The sequence below is a fragment of the Zootoca vivipara genome, chromosome Z1 (assembly GCF_965207765.1).
Source record: "Zootoca vivipara chromosome Z1, rZooViv2.hap1.1, whole genome shotgun sequence".
In the NCBI taxonomy this organism is placed as follows: domain Eukaryota; kingdom Metazoa; phylum Chordata; class Lepidosauria; order Squamata; family Lacertidae; genus Zootoca; species Zootoca vivipara.
The window spans coordinates 1,297,101-1,322,171 of NC_142583.1; the positions used below are offsets into that span (position 1 = coordinate 1,297,101).

At 44.8% G+C, this 25,071-nt stretch overlaps 1 protein-coding gene across 2 annotated transcripts; it reads left to right on the plus strand.

The window, feature by feature from the left end:
• The first annotated feature begins 388 nt into the window (after window positions 1-388).
• TSPAN3 (tetraspanin 3) lies at window positions 389-25,002 on the plus strand. Of its 2 annotated transcripts, XM_035112179.3 has the most exons (7): window positions 389-478; window positions 16,922-17,113; window positions 17,535-17,609; window positions 18,889-18,990; window positions 19,559-19,711; window positions 20,473-20,556; window positions 24,139-25,002. In XM_035112179.3, the coding sequence occupies exons 1-7, from the start codon at window positions 416-418 to the stop codon at window positions 24,229-24,231; spliced, it is 762 nt and encodes a 253-aa protein (XP_034968070.1). In that variant the 5' UTR covers window positions 389-415; the 3' UTR covers window positions 24,232-25,002. The 2 variants fall into 2 exon arrangements, with proteins under 2 accessions (XP_034968070.1, XP_034968071.1); XM_035112180.3 differs by lacking the exon at window positions 17,535-17,609.
• Window positions 25,003-25,071: the final 69 nt, after the last annotated feature.

Consider the following 25,071-nt stretch of genomic DNA (forward strand, 5'->3'; position numbering starts at 1 on the left):
CCCCCGCGCCAGGCCCCACTTGGGCGGGGGGGCCACTTCGCCCCGCCTGCCGCGACGCGCGTGCGCACACGCCCTGCGGCCTTCCACCTCGGCTTCAAGTGCGTCACGTGTGGGGCGGGGCGAGCGAGGGATCCTCTCGCCCCCCCCCCCGGCCCGCCGCCCTCCTCTTCCCGGGAATCTCTCTCCTCCTCTCTCGCCCCCGGACGAAGCAGGCTGGCGGCCATCTTAGAGGCCCTTCCGCCGCCCGAGCGTGTCCTCCGGCATCACGTGACGCGGGTGGCGCCATCTTAAGCCTCAGCGAGCCTTGTCCTCCCGCCGCCGCGATGGCGTCACAAAGGGGTGGAGCCACGTGGCGCAGGGCGGCTGAGGGATCCCAGTCCGGAGAGCCGAGGAGGAGGAGGAAGGGGCGCCGGCCATGGGACAGTGCGGGGTCACGTCTTCCAAGACCGTCCTCGTCTTCCTCAACCTCATATTCTGGGTGAGGCACCGCGCGAGCGGGGGGGCGAGAGGGGAGGGGAGAGGAGGAAGGCGCCTCTGTCGGGCCCCCTCCGCTTCCCTCCCTGCTCAGACACGGGTATAAACTGTACGTGTGTACGCTGCACACGCGGGACGGACCCGCCCCCAGGTCTGCGCACGAGGAAGAGCAGAAGGAAGCGAGGCCTGAGTGGCGAGGGGCGGGCGAGGAATCACCCGGGGACGCGGCCTCTCTCTCGGCCTCGCGGCTCTTTCCTGCACGGGCTCCGGTCGCGGGGGTGGGAAGCGGAGGCGCCTCCGCGGGAGGGGATCTCTCATCCCGTGAAGGGCGACCCCCTCGGCGTCTCTCGCGGAGCCGGGGGGCCGCCCTGCCTCGGGGGTTGTGTGTGGCTTAATCATGTTGAATGTGGGAAGAGAGGGCCGGGCTCTACTCCATGGACCCTTCCTTGCGGGATGGAAATGGGATGGGGAAATGCGGCCTCGCAGTCCCTTCCCTCCCCTCCCCTCCCCCTGCCCTTGGGGGGGGGATGCGCTGTCCCTCAAATTATATTCACACGGTTTTCGCTCCTTGGAATAGTTGCTTGGTTAGGGAAAAAATCCAAGGCCGCCTCAGCAGGGGGGGGGGGGGGCTTGCCAGCCGTGGGGCTGGAGGAAGAGGCTTTTGTGGACCCAGTTGAGGTCCTACCTCTTTTGCTTCACAACTTCATCCTTCCCAATAGTTTGGAGAAGGGAACATAAAACCCGGCGCTGATCTGAGCAAGCAACAACTGTACTGCATAGGAAAATGTGGGGATTGGGTCTGCCCCAAACTATGAAAATGTACATGGGTGGCAGAGGTGGTATTTAAGATTAGGTCGGGCACAAAGTGTGCAGTTTTCAAGACTGGCCCTGTGTTCTGTTTACGTAAATGGTTTGTGCCAAATCTTTATTCCCGCTCATATTAAAATTTATATCTAGCTGAGCTTAGAGCTCAGGGGGAAGGGGCTGTTGTCAATATTAAGGTGATGTATGCAGGTTAGTAGAACAGCAGTTTAGAAAAAAAATACCTCTAAAAGATGGAGAGATGGGAAGGAACACATGACATCAGCATAACCTAATTTAAGGGAATACAATTGAAGAACATGATGGCATGTGCAGTATAACCTTCAAGCGCCAGTGGGCTAGAGTTCAAATTACTGTAATGCCAGATTCATTATGCCAGCTGTTTGGAAAAAAGGCTCTGGAATGCAGTAATACTATATTAATAAGCAAAAATAACATTGCTATAAATAGTACCTTACTTCTACAGTTCAGTTGTTACTAACATCTAGTCCTTTCAGTGTTATGTGGCATGTTTCTTTGGCAGCTCTCAGTAAGTTTTTTCTGATTTTCCGCAAATTGTTTTGGTATGGTAGTATGAATAGATGTCAATTACAAATACAACATTAGGCAGTTTCAAAGTTTTTAGTTTTGTTTACCAAATAAAAATACCCAATAAAATAAACATGCTACGTTAGATCACACTTTAGTCCAGGACATAAGAAAATTTTCCAGTTCAAAGAAAAAAAATTGTGCTATTTGCACGAATTTGCATAGAGTTATTAGCTTTGGAACATTTTCAGTAAGCTACTGAACCATCATGCTACTTTTGACCATCATGTCTTTGGTATAAATAATTCCTAGGTGTCTGCTTGTATATGAGCTAGTGTTTTACAAGCACAAATCATTCACATACACACTGTGTGTGTGTGTGTGTGTGTGTGTGTGTGTCATGTCTGTTGGAGATGCTGGAGTATGTAATATACAGGTACTCTTCCTGGTCTTACCTGGAGATGCCAGGGATTGAATCTGGGACACACTGCATGAAAATTGGGTGCCTTGCCACTGGGCAATGATCCTTCTTCATCAAACGTCCCAGATAAGATTAGGGTACAGTAGTTTGCAGCAGCAGAAATATAGCTGCAAACAGAAACATTTGTGCCACAGCTGTTTTTAGATCATAGAGGTGATTTTGTATACAAGGGGAAAGTAGAATTAAAGAGATACAAGTAAAAAGTCAAAATAAACCAAGCTATAATTTAAAGACTACAAAAGTAAGCAAACCAGTGTTAGAAATTGGAACAGAAAAGCTATTTGCCTCCTGGAACCTGGGTTACAGGAGCAAAAACAGAATGGCTAGTTGCTATCCCCCCCCCCCAAGAGGTGGGAGCACTTTCAATTTTTTGAAACACCTGAACTCTTCAGCATGTAAAAAGGCTTTTGGGGAGGGAATGCCAGATACTCAGCTGCAGAAACCTTGCAGCAGGAAATCTCCGCTTGGTTCCATGGGGGCTTTCCTGAGTCACCAAAGGCGCTGAGTGTTCACCAAAGGCGAACACTGAAGCAAATGCAAGGCTTTTTAAAAACAGTGCCTTATAAAAGATTTCAACCAGACCATTGTATACTTAAAGTGCCAAGCAGGAGGGTGGAAGATGTATGGCAGGGTCCCCAAACTAAGGCCTGGGGACCAGATGTGGCCCGCGCAAGCCAATTGTGTGGCCCCCGCTGCCCACTCTTATCAGCGTGCTGCAGTGCGGTTGCCCATCTTTGGGTCGGCGCAGCGCCAGAAATAGCTTGTGCACAGGCCAGAGGGCGGGGGAACGCGCTCCCATACGAATGCGTACAAGCTATTTCTGGTGCTGCACCGCCCCGGAAGTGCACCGGATATGACGTCTGCACATGCGCAAAAAAAGTCACTGTATATTTGAGGAGGGTTTCTGGTATTCAAATCCATTTTTCTCTGCAACTAGGAGAAACTACTGTACTCTTTAAAATGACAGCGGAAACATGCTAGGTTTTTTCATCACAGGAAATTAGGAAATTCATCTGCTATTTTAACGAGATGGTGCCTCTTTTATGAGGATATACAAGAATTGGGGCTTGTCAAATTAACAGGCAGTAGAGTTGGGTTAGTAAAGCAATAGAAAGCACTTCCCACAATTCATATGGAATTTATCACCACAGCATGATGGGATGGCTTTAGAAGGCGATTTGGCAAATGAGTGGAGGAGGAGAGCACTCTCTGTACTGGAGGCAAATGGAGCCCCTTGTTTAGAGGCAGATGTGCAGGATACAGTTTGCCAGAGGAGGGGTGGACAAAAGTAAGAAAGGGCAATCTCCTTCATGCCCAGTTTGTGGTTGGCCTCTCTCACAAAAAGGACGTTGGACTTCTGGTCTGATCAAGCTAGATACCCTGCTTTTTATGTTCTTATTCAATTTTCACATGGAGCACATTTAGTACAGAATAGGGATATATTTACTCCCCTAACACTTGGTCAGCCAGGGCATCATTAGATGTTTTATATCTGTCTCACCAATGGTTTAATGTGTGTAGCTGTTTAACAGAAATGTAAAAACACACCAGAGCATTACAGAACAGAGAGCTGGAGGTTCTCTGCAGATTTTTTAAAAATTGTTTTCTTGGTGGCTTTTCTATCATACAGCTCTCAAAGGTGTTGTGTTGTACAGAACAATTGCAGCACATTCCTTAATAGCTGTTGCATGTGTACTTGTTTAGCTTGGCTCCTGTCTGGGTTCAGCTTAGTGCTGCATAGGTGCACCAAATAAGATTGATTAGTACCTGAGCCTATGAATTATTACTAAGATTGAAACTTAGAACTGCAGGTAATGTTCTCTCCTCCTCTTCAAAACTGAACAAGTGTAATGTGAACACCTTTTGAGAGCAGTGAGTTCCTAAGGCAGAACAAGTGGCTCAGAGTTGCTTAGATGTGCATCAGTTTCTGTTGACCTGGAGCATACTGTTTCTCTTGGGATCTCTCTGGGCACTTTTTCTTTCACGGCAGCCTTGAATTGCATGTAACTTCATCTTGGAAGAAGCTTGCTTGCCCACTTTCATTGTTCTTACACAGATCAAGGAAGCTGGTAGTGCTGAAGAGCCAGCTCAGGTTACAAAGTGAACAGAAGAGAATGAGGCCATTGTTGTCCTGCATACCTTTCTTTCCCATTCTCTCCCCCCCCCCCAATTTCCCGTTGCTACACATTGGGAGATTTTTCAATACTAAGCCAGAGGTTTTCAGCCTTTTTGAGTTCCTGGCTCCTTTGACCAGCTACATTTTTTCTGCAGCTTCTCTGTGGAGAAAGCAGTTCTTTAGAGGGCAAAATGCATTTGCAAATGATACCTGTTCCATCTGGTTCTGGCAATCTTGGGTCAGAGACTGTATGACTCTGAATACCAGTTCTTGGGACATAATAGCAGAAGAGGGCTTTTGCCTTTATATCCTGCCTATGACATCTGGTTGACTTATTAGTGGAAATGGCATGCTGGACCATGTTCCAGCAGGGCTATTTCTCTGTTTTGTGATGCCTTTTACAAAACAACAACTGCTATAGTTTTGAACTGCATTTCAGTCAAGAGATGGGAATGGGGGTTGTCTCTCAGTATTGACAACCTTTATATGTTTGATGAGAAACTTATTCAGTGAACATGCATGGACATAATTTGAAGCCCAAGCTGCATCAGTGGTTGCAATGCCTACAACAGGCATTTCCAAACTGCTTTCCATGGACCATCAGTGGTCAGCGGTGCTACCGTGTTTCTCCTAAAATAAGACACGTCTTATATTTATTTTTCCTCCAAAAAAACACACCACAGCTTATTTTCGGAGGATGTCTTATTTTTTCGAGCGGGAGCTGGCAACAGCATGCTGCGCCGAGCCCCGACCCGTTGAGAGCCGGCAGCAGCGCACCGCGCAGGACCCGTTGAGAGCCGGGGAGCAGAAAAAAATGGCAAGGCTGCCCTTGTAACAAAGCACAATAATACCGTAATACTGCGGAGCTGCGGAGCTCAGCGGGGTTCCGGCCCTCCCATTTGCGTGCTGCTGGGGAGCAGAAGAAACGCCGTGATCCAAGGATCCAAACGCGTCGGCGGAGCAGGAAGCAGCTGCAGCGGCTGCAGGTGAAGCCCGGGATCTGCGTGGGGCTGCGTGGCGGCTGCACGGGAGCGGCTGCAGGTGAAGCCCGGGATCTGCGTGGGCGACTGGGGACAAGCGCCCTGAGCGCTGCGGCGGTGGCGAAGAGGCGCCTGACATTAATATATTTTACAATTCATTTACACATTTAACCAATTACAGTAATCTCTTTTTAAAAAAAACATGTGAACTAATACACAGTGACACATTTGTAATACCACATATGTACAGTAATAATAATTTAGTAGCAATTGTTAATTGGACGCCACAAAAATAAATGGGGTTCAGCTTCAGCAATAGTGGCCAACCATAAGTATTTGTAAATACTGGGGTGTGTGGGTGTAGACAAACACACACACACAATCTCAATCTCTCTCTCTGCCAAATTTGTTATGTTTCGTTTTCAGCAAGTACAGCAGCCACAGTTAAATGTCTATTATATCAAAGTTTTTGGAAGAACAGGCTTAACAGCACAATCCTAACCATTTCTACACAGAAATAAATCCTACTGAAATCAAAAGGGCTTACTCTCAGGCATATGGGATTGAGATTGCAACCTAATTCATTATTTTTGAATAATACCTCTCCAGCAACATGCTTATGAACACTCCTTTTCGCAAGATACCATTTATTTGCAGGACTGCCTGTACAGATGAGTCTTCAAAATCCTGCTACATGAAAGGCATGTAGTCTTTGATAATTCCTGGAGAACAGGCGAAGTTCCAGCAGACTGGAGGAGGGCAAATGTTGTCCCTATTTTCAAAAAGGGGGAAAGAGAGGACCCAAACAATTACTGCCCAGTCAGCCTGACATCAATACCAGGAAAGATTCTAGAGCAGATCATTAAGCAAACCGTCTGTGAGCACCTAGAAAGGAACGCTGTGATCACTAAAAGTCAGCATGGGTTTCTGAAAAATAAGTCATGTCAGACTAATCTGATCTCATTTTTTGACAGAATTACAAGCCTGGTAGATGAAGGGAATGCTGTGGATTTCAGCAAGGCCTTTGACAAGGTGCCCCATGATATTCTTGTAAAGAAGCTGGTAAAATGTGGGCTAGACAATGCTACCATTCAGTGGATTTGTAACTGGCTTACTGACCGAACCCAAAGGGTGCTCATCAATGGCTCCTCCTCATCCTGAAGAGTAGTGACTAGTGGGGTGCCACAGGGTTCTGTCTTGGGCCCAGTCTTATTCAACATCTTTATAAATGACTTGGATGATGGGCTTGAGGGCATCCTGAGCCAGTTTGCAGACGACACCAAATTGGGAGGGGTGGCTAATACCCCAGAGGACAGGATCACACTTCAAAATGACCTTAACAGATTAGACAACTGGGCCAAAGCAAACAAGATGAATTTTAACAAGGAGAAATGTAAAGTACTACACTTGGGCAAAAAAAAATGAAAGGCACAAATACAGGATGGGTGACACCTGGCTTGAGAGCAGTACATGTGAAAAGGATCTAGGAGTCTTGGTAGACCACAAACTTGACATGAGTCAACAGTGTGATGCAGCAGCTTAAAAAGCCAATGCAATTCTGGGCTGCATCAATAGGCGTGTAGCATCTAGATCAAGGGAAGTAATAGTACCACTGTATTCTGCTCTGGTCAGACCTCACCTGGAGTACTGTGTCCAGTTCTGGGCACCACAGTTCAAGAAGGATACTGACAAGCTGGAACGTGTCCAGAAGAGGGCAACCAAAATGGTCAAAGGCCTGGAAACGATGCCTTATGAGGAACGGCTTAGGGAGCTTGGGTATGTTTAGCCTGGAGAAGAGAAGGTTAAGGGGTGATATGATAGCCATGTTCAAATATATGAAAGGATGTCATATGGAGAAGGGAGAAAGATTGTTTTCTGCTGCTCCAGAGAAGCGGACACGGAGCAGTGGATTCAAACTTCAAGAAAGAAGATTCCACCTAAACATTAGGAAGAACTTCCTGACAGTAAGAGCTGTTCGGCAGTGGAATTTGCTGCCAAGGAGTGTGGTGGAGTCTCCTTCTTTGGAGGTCTTTAAGCAGAGGCTTGACAGCCATATGTCAAGAATGCTTTGATGATGTTTCCTGCTTGGCAGGGGGTTGGACTGGATGGCCCTTGTGGTCTCTTCCAACTCTGTGATTCTATGAAAGGTTGGGCATACCTGAGATGCCACAATTACCGTGGCAAAATAACTATGTAAATGTCAATGCATTTTGCAGGCCTTCCTTTTAATATCCACAATTTGAGGATCTCTTAAAACATTGAAAGATTAATGTTAGCACCGTCCTCCCCCTTCATGGGGGCCATGTCCACTCAAGAGTGTTTCCTTCTGAAATGCAGCTAATGGGACCCCATTATTAGAGATTCATCACAATAAAAAACAAGATGTCAGACTTGTGCTACAGTGGCATAAATAAGCAAACATTTGTAGACTGCAGCCACCTTCATTACCTACTTGATTCATGAATTTAAAATTAAAAAGCATGACAGTATCCTTGTGTTCTCTCTAATGCAACTGTGTTTCAGTGATGCTGTGCATGCATTTTTTCTGAAGAGCAGAAATGCTGTGCTGGGATGGACCCCATGTGCGCTGCAAGTTTTGCAGCTGTCTTACAAATAGTTCAGTGATCTCCTGGTGAGCTTCCCTTCTTTTCCTTCTGCGCAGTCAATCTAGAAGCAGGCCTCTCTTTCAGATACGTAAGGGAATCTCCATGGACACTAGTATTTGTACTGCCAACTGAATCCCTGCATGTTTAATGAAGGTGCAGCTAAGCACTCGCTTGGGATTTCCTCATGCAAACACGCTTAACATTGTTACCCTTGAAGAACCATTAATAACTATGATCAGGTTTGATGGATGGGTGAGTGTTTCTGGGCGATGAGTGCAGAGATCAAGTTCTCTCCTGGTAGTTCAGGGACATTGAGGTTTCTGTGAATGGGAGAAAGTAGATACCTTTGCTCAAGCCATAGTTAGCCTGTGATTGCTAATAATCAAAAGGAATGGTGATACAGATGTGTGTCCCAAGAACTTACAATCTCCCTTGCAAATGGGCTCCAGTTCGGAATATCCATTCTCCATATTTGGGGTCAGCCTGTCTTCATCTTGCACTTTTGCTTAGAATTCCCCACACTCATTGTTAGGACCTTTAGCCCTAGATTACAGTTGCCACCACAGAATGTTTAGGCACCCTTTTTGCAGTGGAATTATTGTTGTTGTTGTTGTTGTTCTTATTCTTATTATTATTATTATTCCGCTTTATATTTTAAAGAACAAATCTCAAAGTGGTTTGCAACACATTAAAACATCAAATAAAACAATCCAGAATAAAAGAAATTCAAACTTCAAGAGAAATATTTCAGATCCTCCTGTAAGTGACATTTTGTTTTCTCCAGCCTGGCATCTCTAGATCTCCACATTGTTGCAATTGGCCCTGCGCCAGTCACAAAAAACACGCCTGGTGCCAGGGTAATTTCTAACACTGCCCACAATTGATCTTTGTATTGATAGTTAATGGTGAGCTGGTGGTTTATAATCCGGGACAGGCCCGTCTCCACAATTTCCCTTTTTCTTTTTTGGGAATGCCAATGTTGTTTTTCTTTTTTTAAAAAAATATTTTTTATTGAAACAAAACTTTTAAACAATACAAATTACCAATAGCATAACCAATTACATTTCCCCCCATTTTCCCCTCCCATCCCTCCCTCTCCCACCTTGGCAGCATCCATAGCTGCCAAGTTATCCCTTTTTTAAGGGATTTTCCATTATGCTGAATAGGCTTCCTCGCGAGAAAAGGGAAAACTTGGCAGCTATGCAGGCATCCCCAAACTGCAGCCCTCCAGACGTTTGGGCCTACAACTCCCATGATCCCTAGCTAACAGGACCAGTGGTCAGGGATGATGGGAATTGTAGTCCCAAACATCTGGAGGGCCGAAGTTTGGGGGTGCCTGCTCTAAGGACTTCCCTCAGCTCCCCTCTCTGGTTTGTTTGTATATATTGTTCTCTGCATGTTATAAAATTGTACATATCATTGCTTTATCTATCACGTGTTCTATTAATAAATTGTTCATGTTTATTCAAAACCTGCCAAGGAGTCCAAATCCTTTTGTTGTCTTTTTAAATAGTTTGTAAAAAGTTCCCATTCTTCTTTGAAGTCACGGTTGTCCTTCTCACGTAGTTTATATGTCAGCTTTGCCAACTCCGCGTAGCTCATCAGTTTTTCTTGCCATGGTTCTTTCGTTGGGATTTCCTCATTCTTCCATCTTTGTGCTAACAAGACTCTTGCCGCTGTTGTAGCATACATAAATAGGTTCTTTGTTTTCCTTGGCAGTTCTTGTCCTAGAATCCCTAACAAAAATGCTTCTGGTTTTTTCACAAATGTCATTTTGAACATCTTTTTCAATTCATTTTATATCATCTTCCAAAATTTCTTGACTTCTCTACATTCCCACCACATATGATATAAAGTACCTTCTTTTATAAAGTACCATTCTAGCAGAATGCTATATGCTTTCTTCAGTAGTTTCACGTCTTCTATCACCTCCTTTTGAAATCTAGAAATTGTATAGCTAAACCTCCTTAAACATCTCATTTTATTGTGTGTAATGCAACCAACTCTGAAAATTTATTCATAGTCTTTTAATTTCCATTTTTCTTCTTGATCTTCCAATAAATCTCTATATGTAGGCCACTTTCCCTTTTTGCCAAGCGGTTTGAGTAAAGAAGCTTCTATTGGTGTCAGCCACCAAGGTATTTTTTGTTCTATTAAATCCTTGTGCCTTTCCCACACACTCATTAATGGGGTGGGAGAGTGCTAGAGTCCTGTCTAGTCCAGTTGCGTGGGATCAATTTCAATCTGTTACCTCCGAGGATGTGGACAGGCTGCTTGGACGAGTGAAACCAACCACCTGTCTCCTTGATCCTTGCCCATCCTGGCTTATAAAAGCTAGCCGGTAACAGCTGGGCGATGGGCTTCGCGGGTTGGTGAATGCTGCTCTCTGTGAGGGAGCCTTCCCAGACCCGCTGAAAGAGGCGGTTATTAAACCGCTTCTTAAAAGACCATCTTTAGATGCGGCCAATATGGCCAACTATCGCCCAGTCTCAAATCTTCCATTCTTGGGCAAGGTGATTGAGCGAGTGGTTGCTGAACAACTCCAGGCACGCCTGGAAGAAGCGGACCGTTTGGATCCCTTCCAGTTGGGATTCAGGCCTCATCATGGGACTGAAACTGCCCTGGTCGCACTGGTTGATGATCTCCGGTGGGCTAGGGACAAAGGTGAGAGCTGTTTCCTAGTTCTGCTGGATCTCTCAGTGGGTTTTGACACCATCGACCATAACAACCTTCTGGACCGTCTAGAGGGGTTGGGAGCTGGGGGAAACTGTCATACAGAGGTTCCGCTCCTTCCTCCTGGGCCATGTTCACAAAGTGGTGGTGGGGGATGAGTGTTTGGACCCTTGGGCTCTCACTTGTGGGGTGCCTCAGGGTTCTGTCCTCTCCCCCATGCTTTTTAACATCTACATGCAGCCGCTGGGAGAGATCATCGGGGGGGGGGGGTTGGGCTGGGTGTCCATCAGTATGCAGATGATACCCAGCTCTACCTCTCTTTTAAATCAGAACCAGTGAAGGCGGTGAAGGTCCTGTGTGAGTGCCTGGAGGCGGTTGGAGGATGGATGGCGGCTAACAGATTGAGGTTGAATCCTGACAAGACAGAAGTAGTGTTTGTGGTGGACAGGAGGCGGGCAGGTGTGGAGGACTCCCTGGTCCTGAATGGGGTAACTGTGCTCCTGAAGGACCAGGTGCGCAGCCTGGGAGTCATTTTGGACTCACAGCTATCCATTGAGGCACAGGTCAATTCTGTGTCCAGGGCAGCTGTCTTATCAGCTCCATCTGGTACGCAGGCTGAGACCCTACCTGCCTGCAGACTGTCTTGCCAGAGTGGTGCATACTCTAGTTAATTCTCGCTTGGACTACTGCAATGTGCTCTACGTGGGGCTATCTTTGAAGGTGACCCAGAAACTACAACTAATCCAGAATGCGGCAGCTAGACTGGTGACTGGAAGTGGCCACCAAGACCACATAACACCGGTCTTGAAAGATCTACATTGGCTCCCAGTACGTTTCCGAGCACAGTTCAAAGTGTTGGTGCTGACCTTTAAAGCCCTAAATGGCCTCAGTCCAGTATACCTGAAGGAGCGTCCCCACCCCCATCGTTCTGCCCGGACACTGAGGTCCAGTACCGAGGGCCTTCTGGCGGTTCCCTCGTTGCGAGAAGCCAAGTTGCAGGGAACCAGGCAGAAGGCCTTCTCGGTAGTGGCACCCGCCCTGTGGAACGCCCTCACAGCAGATGTCAAAAAGAAAAACAGCTACCAGATTTTTAGAAGACATCTGAAGACAGCCCTGTTTAGGGAGGCTTTTAATGTTTAATTGATTATTTTATTTTATTTTTCTGTTGAAAGCTGCCCAGAGTGTTTCATCTAAATTAAGTTTGACTTTCTTTTTGAATTTCCATTATCATGGAATTGTGATCTGAGAGTGTTCTGGGATTATTTTTTCTTTCTTTTTTTTTACTTTGGGCTCCAACTCTTTGGAAATCCATAAGGCATCTGTCCTCGAACTGCTGTCATGGACATGGGGATAAAAAGTGAACTGTTTATCAAACAAATGTTTTGCTTTCCAAATATCAATCAGATTTAAAGTTTGGACCAAGTAAAAAAAAAGTTTTTGGTAATCTGCCTTCTTCACAATTCCTGCTTTCAGGCAGTGTTTGAAATTAACCAGGGTGTCTGGGATGAGACTCAGCCAAGATTTCTGGTCGCTTTATTTGTGCCTGACTTCTCCAGCCAGTCTGTGAGATGCGGAGAAACTTCTTTCTTTTCTGGCCGCAGTGCCACCTGAACTCCACCCTGCTTCCTTCAGAAAGACTGCTTGGGCGTCATGAAGGGGGCGGGTGTGAACCTTCAAGCTGAGGTGCCTCCCCCTCCCCAAGCCGCGTGGCTGGCCGGATGGGGTGGCTGCTTGGTGGAAGCAGAGAGGTGCTGCAGTGTTTATTATTTATTCTTATTATTAACTTGGCCCAGGCAAGACAAGATGGTGGGGAAGAGCAACTCACAGCTCCGGCCCTGAGGGGGCTTCCACACGGGGCTCTCCCTTTGGCTCTGTCTCCTCTCACTTCCATCCACTAAAATGGGTAGACCTTGCCTGTGGAGAGACTCCAGGCTTGCAAGGCTCACTCTTTCCTTGTGAAACTCCTTCCTTGAAGCTGCCAGAGTAATGGGCTTGTCTGCTGCTGCAGCAGATTCTGTAGGGACCCCCCTGAAAGGGGGAGGGGAAGAGGAGGAGGAGAAATTGGACCCTGAGCAGCAACTGTGTGTCTGCTTGCTTGGTGTGTGTGTTTTTGTGTGTAAGGAAGAGAAAAAGAGCAGTAGCGTATAGCAGCACTGCCTGTTTGGTTTTGCATTTCTCTCCCATCTTAAGGGAGGCTCCAAAATGGGTGGGTGTCTGCCTCTTACTTCTCCCCTTGCTTTTCCTGAGGGAGAGGAAATAAGTCACACTCCCAGAAGTCTAAAGTCCCAATCAAGTGAAAATAAAAACACTCCAAAAATCTTCACAAAACCAGGCACAGATGCTAATGGACCAAGGAACCCAAGACAAAAAAGAAGGGAGGGGAAGAGCAGTATAATTTTATGAAATTCAAACTGTAATACAATAAAATACAATTTATAAGAAACAAAAGAAGCAATTTGGGTACCATTTGGAAAAAGAAAAGGGTTATTTCCAATCCTAATCTGGAGACTGTCTTCTACTTGAAAGTAAATCCCTACAGTTCAGTGGAGTTTCCTCCCAAGTAAAGTGTGCGTGGATGGGGACCTCAATGGCTAAAGCCGTGTGTGTGTATGAGTGAGAGAGAGAGATTGAGGTTATTAAGGCTAGGGTAAAAGGGCACATATTAATTATCTAAATATTTATCTACACACACACATATGTTGGTATTTGTAATATTTAATTATTCAAATGACATGGTTTTGGCCGTTCTTACAGGGGCTGAGCCCCATTTACGTTTGTGGTGTCCAATTAAGAATTGCTTTGAAACATGTGATATTAAAAGTGTGTCACTGATGTGAATTGTGAATTAGTTCATGGATTTAAAAAAGCTGTGAATTAGTTCATGGATTTTAAAAAACAAACAAATATAAAGTGTTGCTGAACTGTGAAGAAAAGGCGACTAGCCACTTAGGTTTTTTGTGGCCGTAGCCTAGGTTCCAGGAGCCATGTGGCAAATAGCTGTTCTATCCCAGTTTCTAACACTCCTTTCAGGTAGTCAATCCTAGTTGTCCTCAAGAACATAGATTTGGAGACATCCGGCAAAGTTGCTTACATTGAAGCCAGACGTTGCAGGTGGTTCTGGCCAAAAGGTTGTGCCTGACGGCTCTAGTGCTGTACATAAATTGAAAGCAGCAGATATAACTGAGTTTTTCTAGCACGTGTTCTGAAGAATTATAACTGCTTGATGAATATCCCGTGTAGGATCAGACTTGGGACCTATGGTGTGATCCTGTGATTGGTTTGTGGAACTTAACCCACTCTACCTGAGGCTATGTGAGAGCACCTCTTTATGCATATGGAAGCTAGAAAAACATTAGCCAGCATTAATGCTGCTGGTGTTGGTGTGGGATGTAATCCACCGGGAGTAGTCAAGTACAACATTCCTTGTTTTGCTAGAGTGGACATGCAAGGAAATGTTTGGTCCTGCCAGTCGCAACTTCCTGTTCCTCCTGGCCTGGAGCATCCTTCCTTGCATGTGACTAGTGGGTGGGCGTGACCTTTCCAGACCTGGTAAAAGGCCAAGGTATGCTGCCTCTCTCTCTTTTCCATCTTCCTTTCGTCCTGTGAACTGCTGGACTGCTAACTGCAGTCACTAGGTAAATCTCCCTTGTGGGGTAAAACAGTTTGTATATATTTGAAACTTTAAGCCTGCCTTCAGGGATCACACTGTGCTCTACCTGATTGTGAGTAAACTTTCTTTTTGTTAATTATGAATAAGACTGTGATGTCTTTATTCTTTTAGGAGGGATTCAAGGGGTCTTACCAGGAAAATATTAGAACACATTTCAATCTGGACAAGGCAGATTGAATTGCGTGTTGTCTTAAGAAACTCCACAAGTTTGCAACAAGTTTTCTGCTGTGTAAAGGAACTTGCTAATGCAAGTTAGGAAAGATATTAATAAACAATATATCCTCTCCTGCCACCCTGAACATTCCCACAGTTGGAAGTGGAAATAATTTTGCACTATTAGCACAATCAGCAGCTTGAATTGGAAGTTTGCTGGATTTGGGCAATGGGGCTTAAGTTGGCAATGACTTTTGGTGCAGTCGCAATGAGTAATACCGTATTTTTCGGATTATAACACGCACTTTCCCCCTCCTAAAAACGAAGGGGGAAAGTCTGTGTGTGTTATGGAGCAAATGCACTGGACAGCAGCGGGATCCCTCAAGCGGAGGGATGCCTCTGCTGCCGGAGCCATGGCTCCCAGCTGCGGGGAAGTGACAATTTCGGACTGCTCTGCCCACCGCCACCCCCACCAGCATCGGAGGGGCGGGGAGGGAGGAGAAGCCCGAAATCGGACTTCTCCGCCCACCCCTGCCAGCATTGGAGGGGCAGGGGTGGGAAGAGTGACCCCAGGGTCAGAGAGGGCTGCAGAAAGATGGTATTTTACCCTGTTCTCATTGCTGGAATAAAACCCGAGTCTCCCATTATTAAACTGCAGTTCCTCTCTCACTACCTTGGGATAACAGCCTTGTGTGGTCAAATACACTTCAAACAGTAAAACTTGTCAAAGGGAAAGTGAACAGTAAATTTTGTCAAAGTGAACACTTTTGCCTTTTGCATTTCAAAAACCAGGAGCTAAGCTGCAACAGCCGCTGACAGGAGATATAAGATTTAAAAAATTCCTTCAGTAGCACCTTAAAGACCAACTAAGTTTTTATTTTGGTATGAGCTCATACCAAAATAAAAACTTAGTTGGACTTTAAGGTGCTACTGAAGGAATTTTTTTTTATTTTGTTTCTATGGCTACCTACCTGTAACTAGGGGATATAAGATAACACAAAAGGGTGTAAATTCCAGACCGATTACATCACAATGGGCAGACCTCGATAGCTTGTCAGCCAGAGGTTGCACCCTACGATCACTTTAAAAATTAATAAAAATTCAACACTTTCACAGATTCTCAAAGTTTCGACGCCAGCTCCTCTCCGTTATAAAAGACTCATAAATAAAATGAACTAAAATAAAACCAAATGGAATCTTCAATATAAAATCTTTTGGGATTGTATTTCTTGTGTATTATGTTTTGTTATGTTTAAAACCTTGTGTTCCTTGAGCTCATAATTCACGATGTATCTAGATGTGTCCCCTTCTGACATTATATTCATTCTTTAATGTAACTAAAATGGACTCCTCAATCTTTCAGAGTTACATGCATCCCCAAACTCGCCCTCCAGATGTTTAGGGACTACAACTCCCATCAGGGCAAAGATGTAGAGCTTTTTTTAGGGGCCGCCAAAGTTGCTGAGTTCTTTGGGGGCAGCCAGTGATCTACCAGTGATCTACCACAGACATCCAATGGTCTACCAGTAGATCACAATCTATTAGTACCTGTTGGACATGCCTGGTTTAGTACATTTGATTCAGAATATTTTTATCTTGTTTTCCTGCTCTAAAAACTAGGTGTGTGTTATTGTCTGGTGCATGTTATGGTCTGTAAAATACGACATATAATGTAGCATTTCTGGTTCCTGGGATTGAGGAATATCAGTTCCTCAAGTTGAGAGGGGAAAGAGTTGGTACATTTCCCATCTGCTAGAAAGTAGGTCGTTCATTGTCAGGGATGAAATGCTTAGCACCTCAATCCTTAGTAGAAGCCTTGTGTGTGAGGCAGTTAATAGCATCTCATGCTGAAGTTTGCTGTGGTTCATGCTTAACCAGTAGCTTGTACTAAGTGGTTATGATTGCAACCATAGATTTGCATAATGCTGCATTTAGTTTGGTATTACTCAACTACAGCATAACCTATAAAGAAATCACCCCATAAAATATTCATATGCAGTGGTACCTCAACTTACGAAGACGATCCACTCCGCGGCCGTCTTCGTAAGTCGAAGTCTTCGGTTCTTGAAGCGGCTGTTCTGTGCATGCGCAAAGTGCAATTCCGCGCTTCTGTGCATGCGCTGACTGCACGCACGGCATAAAGACTTCTGGGGTTGTCGACTTCAGAAGTCGAAACCTTTGGAAGTTGAGTCGTTTGGTTGTCGAGGTGCCACTGTATTTGTTGAGCAGAAGCCTGAAATCCTGTGTGTTGGGCTAAAAGGAATTCTGATCTTACCATTTCTGAACTTACTATAAAGAAATCACCCCATAAAATATTTGTATATTTGTTGAGCAGAAGCCTGAAAACCTGTGTGTTAGGCTAAAAGGTAGGCTAAACGGAATTCTGATCTTACCATTTCCCTCCCTTTGTTTTTGCAGGCTGCAGCTGGCATCTTGTGCTATGTGGGAGCCTATGTCTTCATCACATACGATGACTACGATCACTTCTTTGAAGATGTTTATACACTCATCCCTGCAGTGGTTATCATAGCAGTGGGGACACTTCTCTTTATCATTGGTTTGATTGGCTGTTGTGCCACGATCCGGGAAAGCCGCTGTGGACTCGCTACAGTAAGTCTGATGTTTGGAAAGGGTTTTCTGTTTGACACACTGGCAAGCATTTCCTCAGAACTGCCAGTGTGTTTCAGAGCCTCATAGTTGCTGTAAATGCTACCTGTCTTTATTATAAAATAATTGCTTCTTGAAATGCACCATTTAGAATGCTGAGTCAACTTCCTAAGCTTAGTGTTCCTTGTCTAAAGAAGCTGTATGCTGAATTTGACAACTGTTTTGATCTTTTTGAAATGGTGCATTTGGTTCCTCAAATTACCGGTAGAGTTGAAACTCTTAACACAATGGGTATTGAATGCATTCACCATTACCGAAGGACTTAATAGATTATCTAATAGATTATCTTGGTGTAACCTATAAATAGAATAGTTATATCTTCACAAAACTGTAAGTTGCCAACATAGCATGTTTTTTCTTGCAGTTTGTGATCATCCTTCTGTTGGTTTTTATCACTGAAGTTGTGGTGGTTGTTCTGGGCTATATCTACAGAGCAAAGGTAGTTTTCTCTTCTTAAGTGCTAAGTGTTGTGGTTAAATGTGTTTAGGATTCTGTAGCATTGTATATCTGATAAATAAAATTGCTGGAGGCTATTGGAATGGAATTATAGATGTAAAAATAAAGTGGGCACATGCTAAGAAAAGTATTTTAAAATTTCAAAGAGATAAAGAGCTATAGAAAAATAGGAAGTTGGATGACTGTAGCTAACAGAATCAAAAAAATATAAAGCTGGAAGGGACCCTGAGGATGCAGCTGTCCCATGCGGGGATCGAACCTGCAAACCTGGCGTTATCAGCCCCAAGCTCTAACCTGAGCTGGATTTTTAACAAATGTACAGTATTAAAATGTGTTTTTTAACATCATACATCATTTGTTGCTTGTTGCGGGGCCTCAAACTCTTACTGATCTCTCCAGTTTTTTATGGTCAGATGCTTACTGTTTTAATATGTTTGTGTACTGTGGTTTGAGTTTTCAGTTGCATTTTTGTTTGCTGGTATTGTTTGTTATTCTACACCACTTAGATATTTTTTCAATATTAAGTGTTTATAAATGCTTTTAAGTAAATCATTAAATCATGGAATTGTTCAGTTGAAAGGGACCACCTCAGTTAATACATAGATTTCAGTTAAATAAATTTCCCAAAGCTTTCCCCTTGACTGAGGGGGGGTAGAAGCGAAGGAGACCAGAAAATACATGAGGGTTGCAGACATAACAGCTTCCGCACTAGAAGGCTGCTGTTTGCCTTCACCCCATCCATTAGTCTTCAACCCAACTTTGCCCCATTTGGGGCCCCTACTTATATCAGGCTTTGACCAAGTAGTGAGAACCAGCCAGCCAATCAGCTTGAAGCCCTTGCCCTCCAGCTGTTTTGAATTCCATTTGCACCCACACCCTGCTCAATGGACCAGGGTGGTCAGAGTTGTAGTGCAAAGCATCTGATCATACCCAGGTTAGGCTAGGCTGGTAGAGGCCACCACTTCTATCTAAATGGTGAGCCGGAGCAATACAAGCAAATGCAGTTGCTTCCAGCTTGGGTCTTGCATTCAAGGTACAGCAGCCTTGCTTGCGCTCTCCCTATGGCAATAGCCGTCTTGTGAGTGAGAAAAGCCCAAAGTCACCACCTGCCTTTCCTCAGAAGGTGAGGCACCCCTAAGCGATACATCAGGGAACTATTAACTGTACACGCTGATCAGTAGACTCATAGAGGCAATGGGGGCTCAGCAGGCCTCTAAACAGGATAACTTTAGAAAAGAACTTGCACTTGTTTGTTTTAATAGGTGGAGGCTGAAGTCAATCACAGTATTAAGAAGGTGTATGACACATATAATGGAACCAACCCGGATGCTGCGAGCCGTGCCATCGATTATGTGCAGAGGCAGGTGAGAGCCAATGTAAACACTGTCAAGACAAGCACTGTGCTGCTTACTGGAAAGGGAAGAAGTCCACATTTACAGCTCCTGGCTTGTTGCGTTCTATAAGATAGTATTCCTCTTTTCCCTTGCCAACAATGCTAAGAAGGATACTGTCAGAAGGGGTCTTCTCTTTATTCGTTCTTGCAGGCATTTTGCTTTCTGTGCAGAAGGAAATTTTGAGTGTGGAGCAGCATTTCATCACAAGCTCCTGCCTGTAGCCTGAAGCCTGATTTGGGGAAGCCCAGGCCTACCTCCTCAGTGAGAACTGGCCTCAGTCTCTGGCCTGGAAGCAGCTGGAGGGATTCTGTGTATGATGTTGCTCACGTAGAAGGGTGCACATGTGTTCTTCACATGTGCTTTATGTGCTGGAGTACGTTAGTTGGAAGATACCCAAGACAGGAAGAAGTCTCTTTCTAAAGTAGGCAAAGGAATCCTGGGACCTGCCGCCTTGCCCCACAGACCTTTATGCTTTGCTAAATATGTATCCCTTTTTAGTGAGCACAATTTGATTCACCCTTTCTCTCCTTCTCTCTAGCTGCGCTGCTGTGGGATCCACAACTACAGTGACTGGGAGACCACAAACTGGTTCAAAGAAACAAAAAACAACAGTGTCCCTCTCAGCTGCTGTAAAGCCACCAGCAGCAATTGCACAGGAAGTTTGGCTCACCCCACAGACCTTTATGCCGAGGTGACTAGCTCTTTTGCTTAAGCTGCAAAATTTGCAAGGAAAGGGAGCCACTCTGTGAGTTAGCCCAGACTGGGGGGGGGGGCACGGGCGGACCTGATGCAAGGCCACCCAGCCAGCAAGGCACAGGTGGCTCTGAACCTAAATGGTTCCCTGGTCTGGTATTTTGTCTGCCATACCCTGCTGACTATTACATATTGGCTAGCAGATACCTTAACTGGGACATATAATTCCATTAGAACCTATGAACCACCCCCCATATGCATCTTTTTCTTTTCTCTTGGAGAATTCAGGTATATGATGACACTTCTGTAAGGGTTTTGCACTGTGTTTTCACCCAAGTGCTTTGTATATAAGTCCTCATATGCTAAAACAAAATGCTATAAAACCCAGGTTATCACCATCACCAGCAGCACCATCCTTGAAAGGGTTCCGCGGAGAAGCGCAAGCGCCAAGCCTTGCTGTTGCAGGCAGTGCATCTCTCAGCCCTCTTCTAAGGCTGCCACTGTAAGCAAGTGCTTGAGGACAGCTGTTCGTTTCTTGCCTTCCTGGTTAATGCTTAGAACAGCCAAGGGTTCCCTTTTGCCTGGCAAGAGTACAGAGGACACTGGAGGGCAGGAATCTGCAGTTTTCTAAGCTCCATAAATCTAACAGACAGCAAAGGGTTTGGATTGAAGAGAGGGGAGTCCCAGAACGTAGCATAAGCATTTTAGAAGAGAAATACTACCGTTAACAGCACCACTGGCTTGTTCTTTTTTCTTAAGGGATGTGAAGCTTTGGTTGTAAAGAAACTACAAGAGATCATGATGTATGTTATCTGGGCAGCTCTGGCATTTGCTGCCATTCAGGTAAGACTTAAAATATATAACTTTTAATGTGTGTGTTCTCCATCACCTACAGAGAGTTTTACAAAGCTTTCCCATTTTCTCTGTATTGTTTTGACCAGGTTTACCGGGCAAAAAAACCCCTCAAATATCATTATCCCTACATGACTGTTCTTAAATGGCCTCATCTCAATATGGGCATTTCTAGAATTGCCAACACACTGTTTCTTCAAAAACTGGTTAAAGGGTGTGTTGAACTAAGCACACAAACATCTGCACAGAGCAACTGGTCCTGAAGTATTGACATAAGTGATATTACACATGGGACTGTGCAATGTGCCCTTCCTAAAACTGGCTGGATAAACATTCAGGTCCAGAACAGATTGAGGAATGCCAGCAAGCAAAGAGGCTTTGCCTGTTGGCACATTCCCATCCCTGCTGGGTGGGGGGAGCAAGATGCCAGAAGAAGGATTATTCTCTCACCCATGTCATTGTCCATCACAAGCTGCTCCAAGAAGCTAGCCAGGGAAAGGGTGTTTGCAGTGGATTCTCCTCCCACCAGGCCTTCTTCCTATGTGGCCTGTGTGTGGTCTGGTTTTCATCAAACCACATCCATCTGACACCAGGTGTAGGAACAGGGAGAATCAGGACTACACCAAGTACATTGCCGAGTCTTCATGTTTCCTTTGCAAGAGAGATTCTTTCAAAGATTTTTCTTTGCAGCCTCTGCTTCAATTCAAGCTGGGTTGCAAAGGAAGAGTTACCTGACAGGTAATTGACAAGTGAGCAGCTCCGCCCACATGTTCAAATGACCCAGAGGGAGAATTTTGAATCTGGCTTATCAACCAGATAAGCACTTTTCTTGAGTCAAATTTACCTGGTGGTGGTTCATGCTGAAAAGGCATCAACACAAATCAGCAGTTGTTTGAACCTTTACCCTCTTTGCGATAATTTTAGCTCCCCAAGTGTTTTAGATGTACCATTTTAGCATGTTATGTTTGAAAGGAAACTGATCTCCAGTGAAATTCTCAGATTTTATAAAAGCTGTAGATCTGCACAGATACACAGATGCTGTACTTTCTTATATTAAAGTGTGCACCGATAATGTAACAACAGAGGTCCATTAGAGTCTATGGGAACTGCAAATCCTGGATGACTGCTGAAGTAAGGTCACTCCTGAAAGCTCGGGATATTGCCTTCAAGGCAGGGAACATAGATATATACAGAGGGGCAAGAACAAAGCTCAGGAAAGGCATTAAGGCGGCAAAACAACAATATAAGCTTAAGGTGGAGAATTGCCTAGCCTATAACAACACAAAACAAGTGTAGCAGGGACTGCAGCATCTAACCAACTTCAAGGGCAATACGAGGAACACGGTTAAGGCTGGTGATTTGTTGGCAGAGGAGCTGAACATCTTCTTCGCCCGCTATGAGGTAAAAAGATCAGGTATCATAGCTCCTGCCTGCCGGCCTACAAACTCTCAGCCACTTATTCTATATGACCATCAAGTGAAAGCTGCATTGAGGGCAGTGAATCCCAGTAAAGCTGCTGGTCCAGATGGGGTGCTGGGGATAGTGGTAAAAAAACTGTGCTGATCAACTAGCAGGGGTCCTGACAAGGATTTGTAACATCTCTCTGCAAACGGCTTGTGTTCCATCATGTTTGAAAGCAGCCACCATTGCCCCAGTCCCAAAGAAAACAGCAACTAACTGCCTAAATGACTACAGACCTACTGCATTAACACCTGTAGTGATGAAATGCTTTGAGAGATTGGTCCTTCAACACCTTAGGACATGTTTTCCACCAGATTTTGATAAACATCAGTTCGCCTATAGGAGAAATGGGTCAACAGATGATGCCATAGCTACAGCCTTTCACCTTGCAGTGAGTCACCTGGAGAGACCGGGGAATTATGTTAGAACGTTGTTTATTGATTATAGCTCAGCTTTTAATACCATCCTTCCAGACATTCTTATCAAAAAGCTGATGGAACTAGACATTTATTCTACCATCTGTGACTGGATTAAAGACTTTCTGAGGGATCTGACACAAACAGTGAGGATTTGGCCTGTTTCATCTACCTCCCTGAAGCTCAGCACAGGCACCCCACAGGGATGTGTGCTGAGTCCATACCTGTACTCGTTTTATACATATGACTATTTCATCTGACCCATCTACTGCAATTATTAAGTTTGCAGATGATACTACCATAATGGGTTTAATTACAGGTGGAGATGAATCAGCGTACAGGGGGGAGGTTCAAAAAGTATCTCCCTGGTGCTTAGAGAATAACTTGCACCTAAATATTAGCAAGACAAAGGAAATGGTGTTGGACTTTCGGAGGAAGAGGGGGGAACTAGCCACGTTGTACATCGGGGGGAGGGGGTTGTGTGGAGAGAGTCTCTTCCTTTATAAATTCCTGGGAGGTTACCTTAGTGAAGACCTCGCTTGGAAAAACAATTAACTCAGGTGGTTAGGAAGGCCCAACAGAGACTCCATTTCCTGAGGGTCTTGCGAAAGAACAATGTTAAACAACCTCCTTCTACTTTCTACAATAGAAAGTGTCCTCTCATATTGTATCACAGTGTGGTACGTTGGCTTGACAGCCATGGACAGAAAGTCTTTACAGAGGGTGGTGAACACAGCGCATGATATCATGGGCTGTCCCCTGAGCCCGCTAGATGACATTGCAAGGGATCTTTGCCTTAGGAGAGCGAGAAAAATTCTTGGGGCCAGCACCTATTTAACCCTCTACCCTTGGGAAGGAGAGTAGTAGTAATCCTGATTACGGTCACTGGCCAGCACAACGGGCAGGAGATATAGAAGTATAATCAGTCGTACCAACAGGCTAAAAAACAGTTTCTATCCGTGGGCTGTTAGGCTGCTGGATGGAAAATTTATATGGTGCAACTGACTTTCGGGGTTGGTGTGTTGTATGACAAGCACACAGAGTGCAATGAGATTGAGTGTTTGAGTGTAGAGGGAGGGAGGCTCAGTTACTTTCATTGTACACAGGTTGTACATTGACAATAAAGGTGGTGGTATTATTATTATTATTATTATTATTATTATTATTATTATTATACTTGAACTTTCCCTACAGAAAATACATGGCAACCAATGGCAGCGTTTTCCCCCATGAGGCCTCACTGAATATCATTTCTCCTGTTCTAAGTCAGGGCACTTGTGTGATTGATAAACATGCCTAGTGTGCATTGTGCCAAGTTCTGCATATGTCTCAGCCACAGATTTGAACTGTTCCTGCTGAGTACCAGAACCAGATATGCGTGCAGGTTCCTATATGTGCCAGGTGGCACCCACCCTGCCTCTTCAACTCATGGCAGCCCCCATGGTGGGTTGATTCCTAAAACCTCTGGTGCTAAAGGGAGTTGCAAATAACAAGCACTTCTGATTCTGAATGAAACACAGAATGAATGAGGGATTGCACAATGGAGAGTAGCTTGAAGGGAGAGCTCTGGCAATACCCTCCTGAAACAGAATGGCTTGAATTGCATTTGTGTGGTGTCTGGGCAGCTTTCAGAAAGCCAATACCTGGTAAAAATAATGCTCCTGTGTTCTCAGTTTCCTTCTCATCTTCTCTGCAGCTGCTGGGTATGCTATGTGCCTGCATTGTGCTCTGCAGGAGGAGTCGGGACCCTGCTTACGAGTTGCTCATCACAGGAGGAACCTACGCATAGAAGAAGCTGCAAACCTAAGCTTGAACTCCATTTTCTCCACTTCGGAAGGTGGCTTGCCTAAGTCAGCTGTGGCAGTTCCTTTGCTGGCTTTTGACTGGGTGAAAGTCCATTTTTCATAAACTGGGACAGCAGGCACATTCACTGGTGATGGGCAAACTGTGACCCCCTACTACCTTAGCCAGCTTTCCACATATCTAGACATCATAGTAACCATGTAAACACTATTTTGAGACCCTTTACTAGGGGAAGAGAGCAGCTTGGCACAAAAGCTAAAGGTAAACTTTGTAAGTTACTGCTAGAAGTTGTACTGATTTGATTCTTGCATGTGGAGTCCTTCTGACCTTCACTGAACAATTGGCCAAAGTTTATATGAGGGAAGTCTGGTACCTTAATTTTGCAACACCTACTTTTCCCCTTCTTTCCTACCCAACCCCCCCTTTTGCTGCTTGCCTGTCACCAGTGTTTGTTGAGCATTACGTCAAGTCCAGAACACTACAACATGACTACTAACCAAAATTTTAGAATCACCCGAGTGCATCTCTTGACCTTAAATTGAAATGAACAAATCTTCCAAACTTTTAGTGTGTTAAAGTATAGGCTGGCTTTTAAGGAGTATAATGTATGCACTACTGTTCTATAATGAATATTTCATTTTTTTTCTATGAAAAGGCTGTTGATGTGTTGAGTGAATTGTTATCATAGAGTAGCAAAATAGTATGTGAAAGTGAAATGTAAATAGGAAACCTGATTAAATAAATTGTCTGTACATCCCTCTCTCTCCAAACCAAACTATTTTTTTGATCAGTGCTCTTAAGATATTTACGCTTTTTGTTTATGTAA

Bases quoted from the DNA above. Each gene is read 5' to 3' on its own strand.
- TSPAN3 (XM_035112179.3), top strand. From the start codon at position 416: ATGGGACAGTGCGGGGTCACGTCTTCCAAGACCGTCCTCGTCTTCCTC. The intron at 479-16,921 runs GTGAGGCACCGC...TTGTTTTTGCAG, and splicing joins TCCTCAACCTCATATTCTGG to GCTGCAGCTGGCATCTTGTG. The intron at 18,991-19,558 runs GTGAGAGCCAAT...CCTTCTCTCTAG, and splicing joins TCGATTATGTGCAGAGGCAG to CTGCGCTGCTGTGGGATCCA.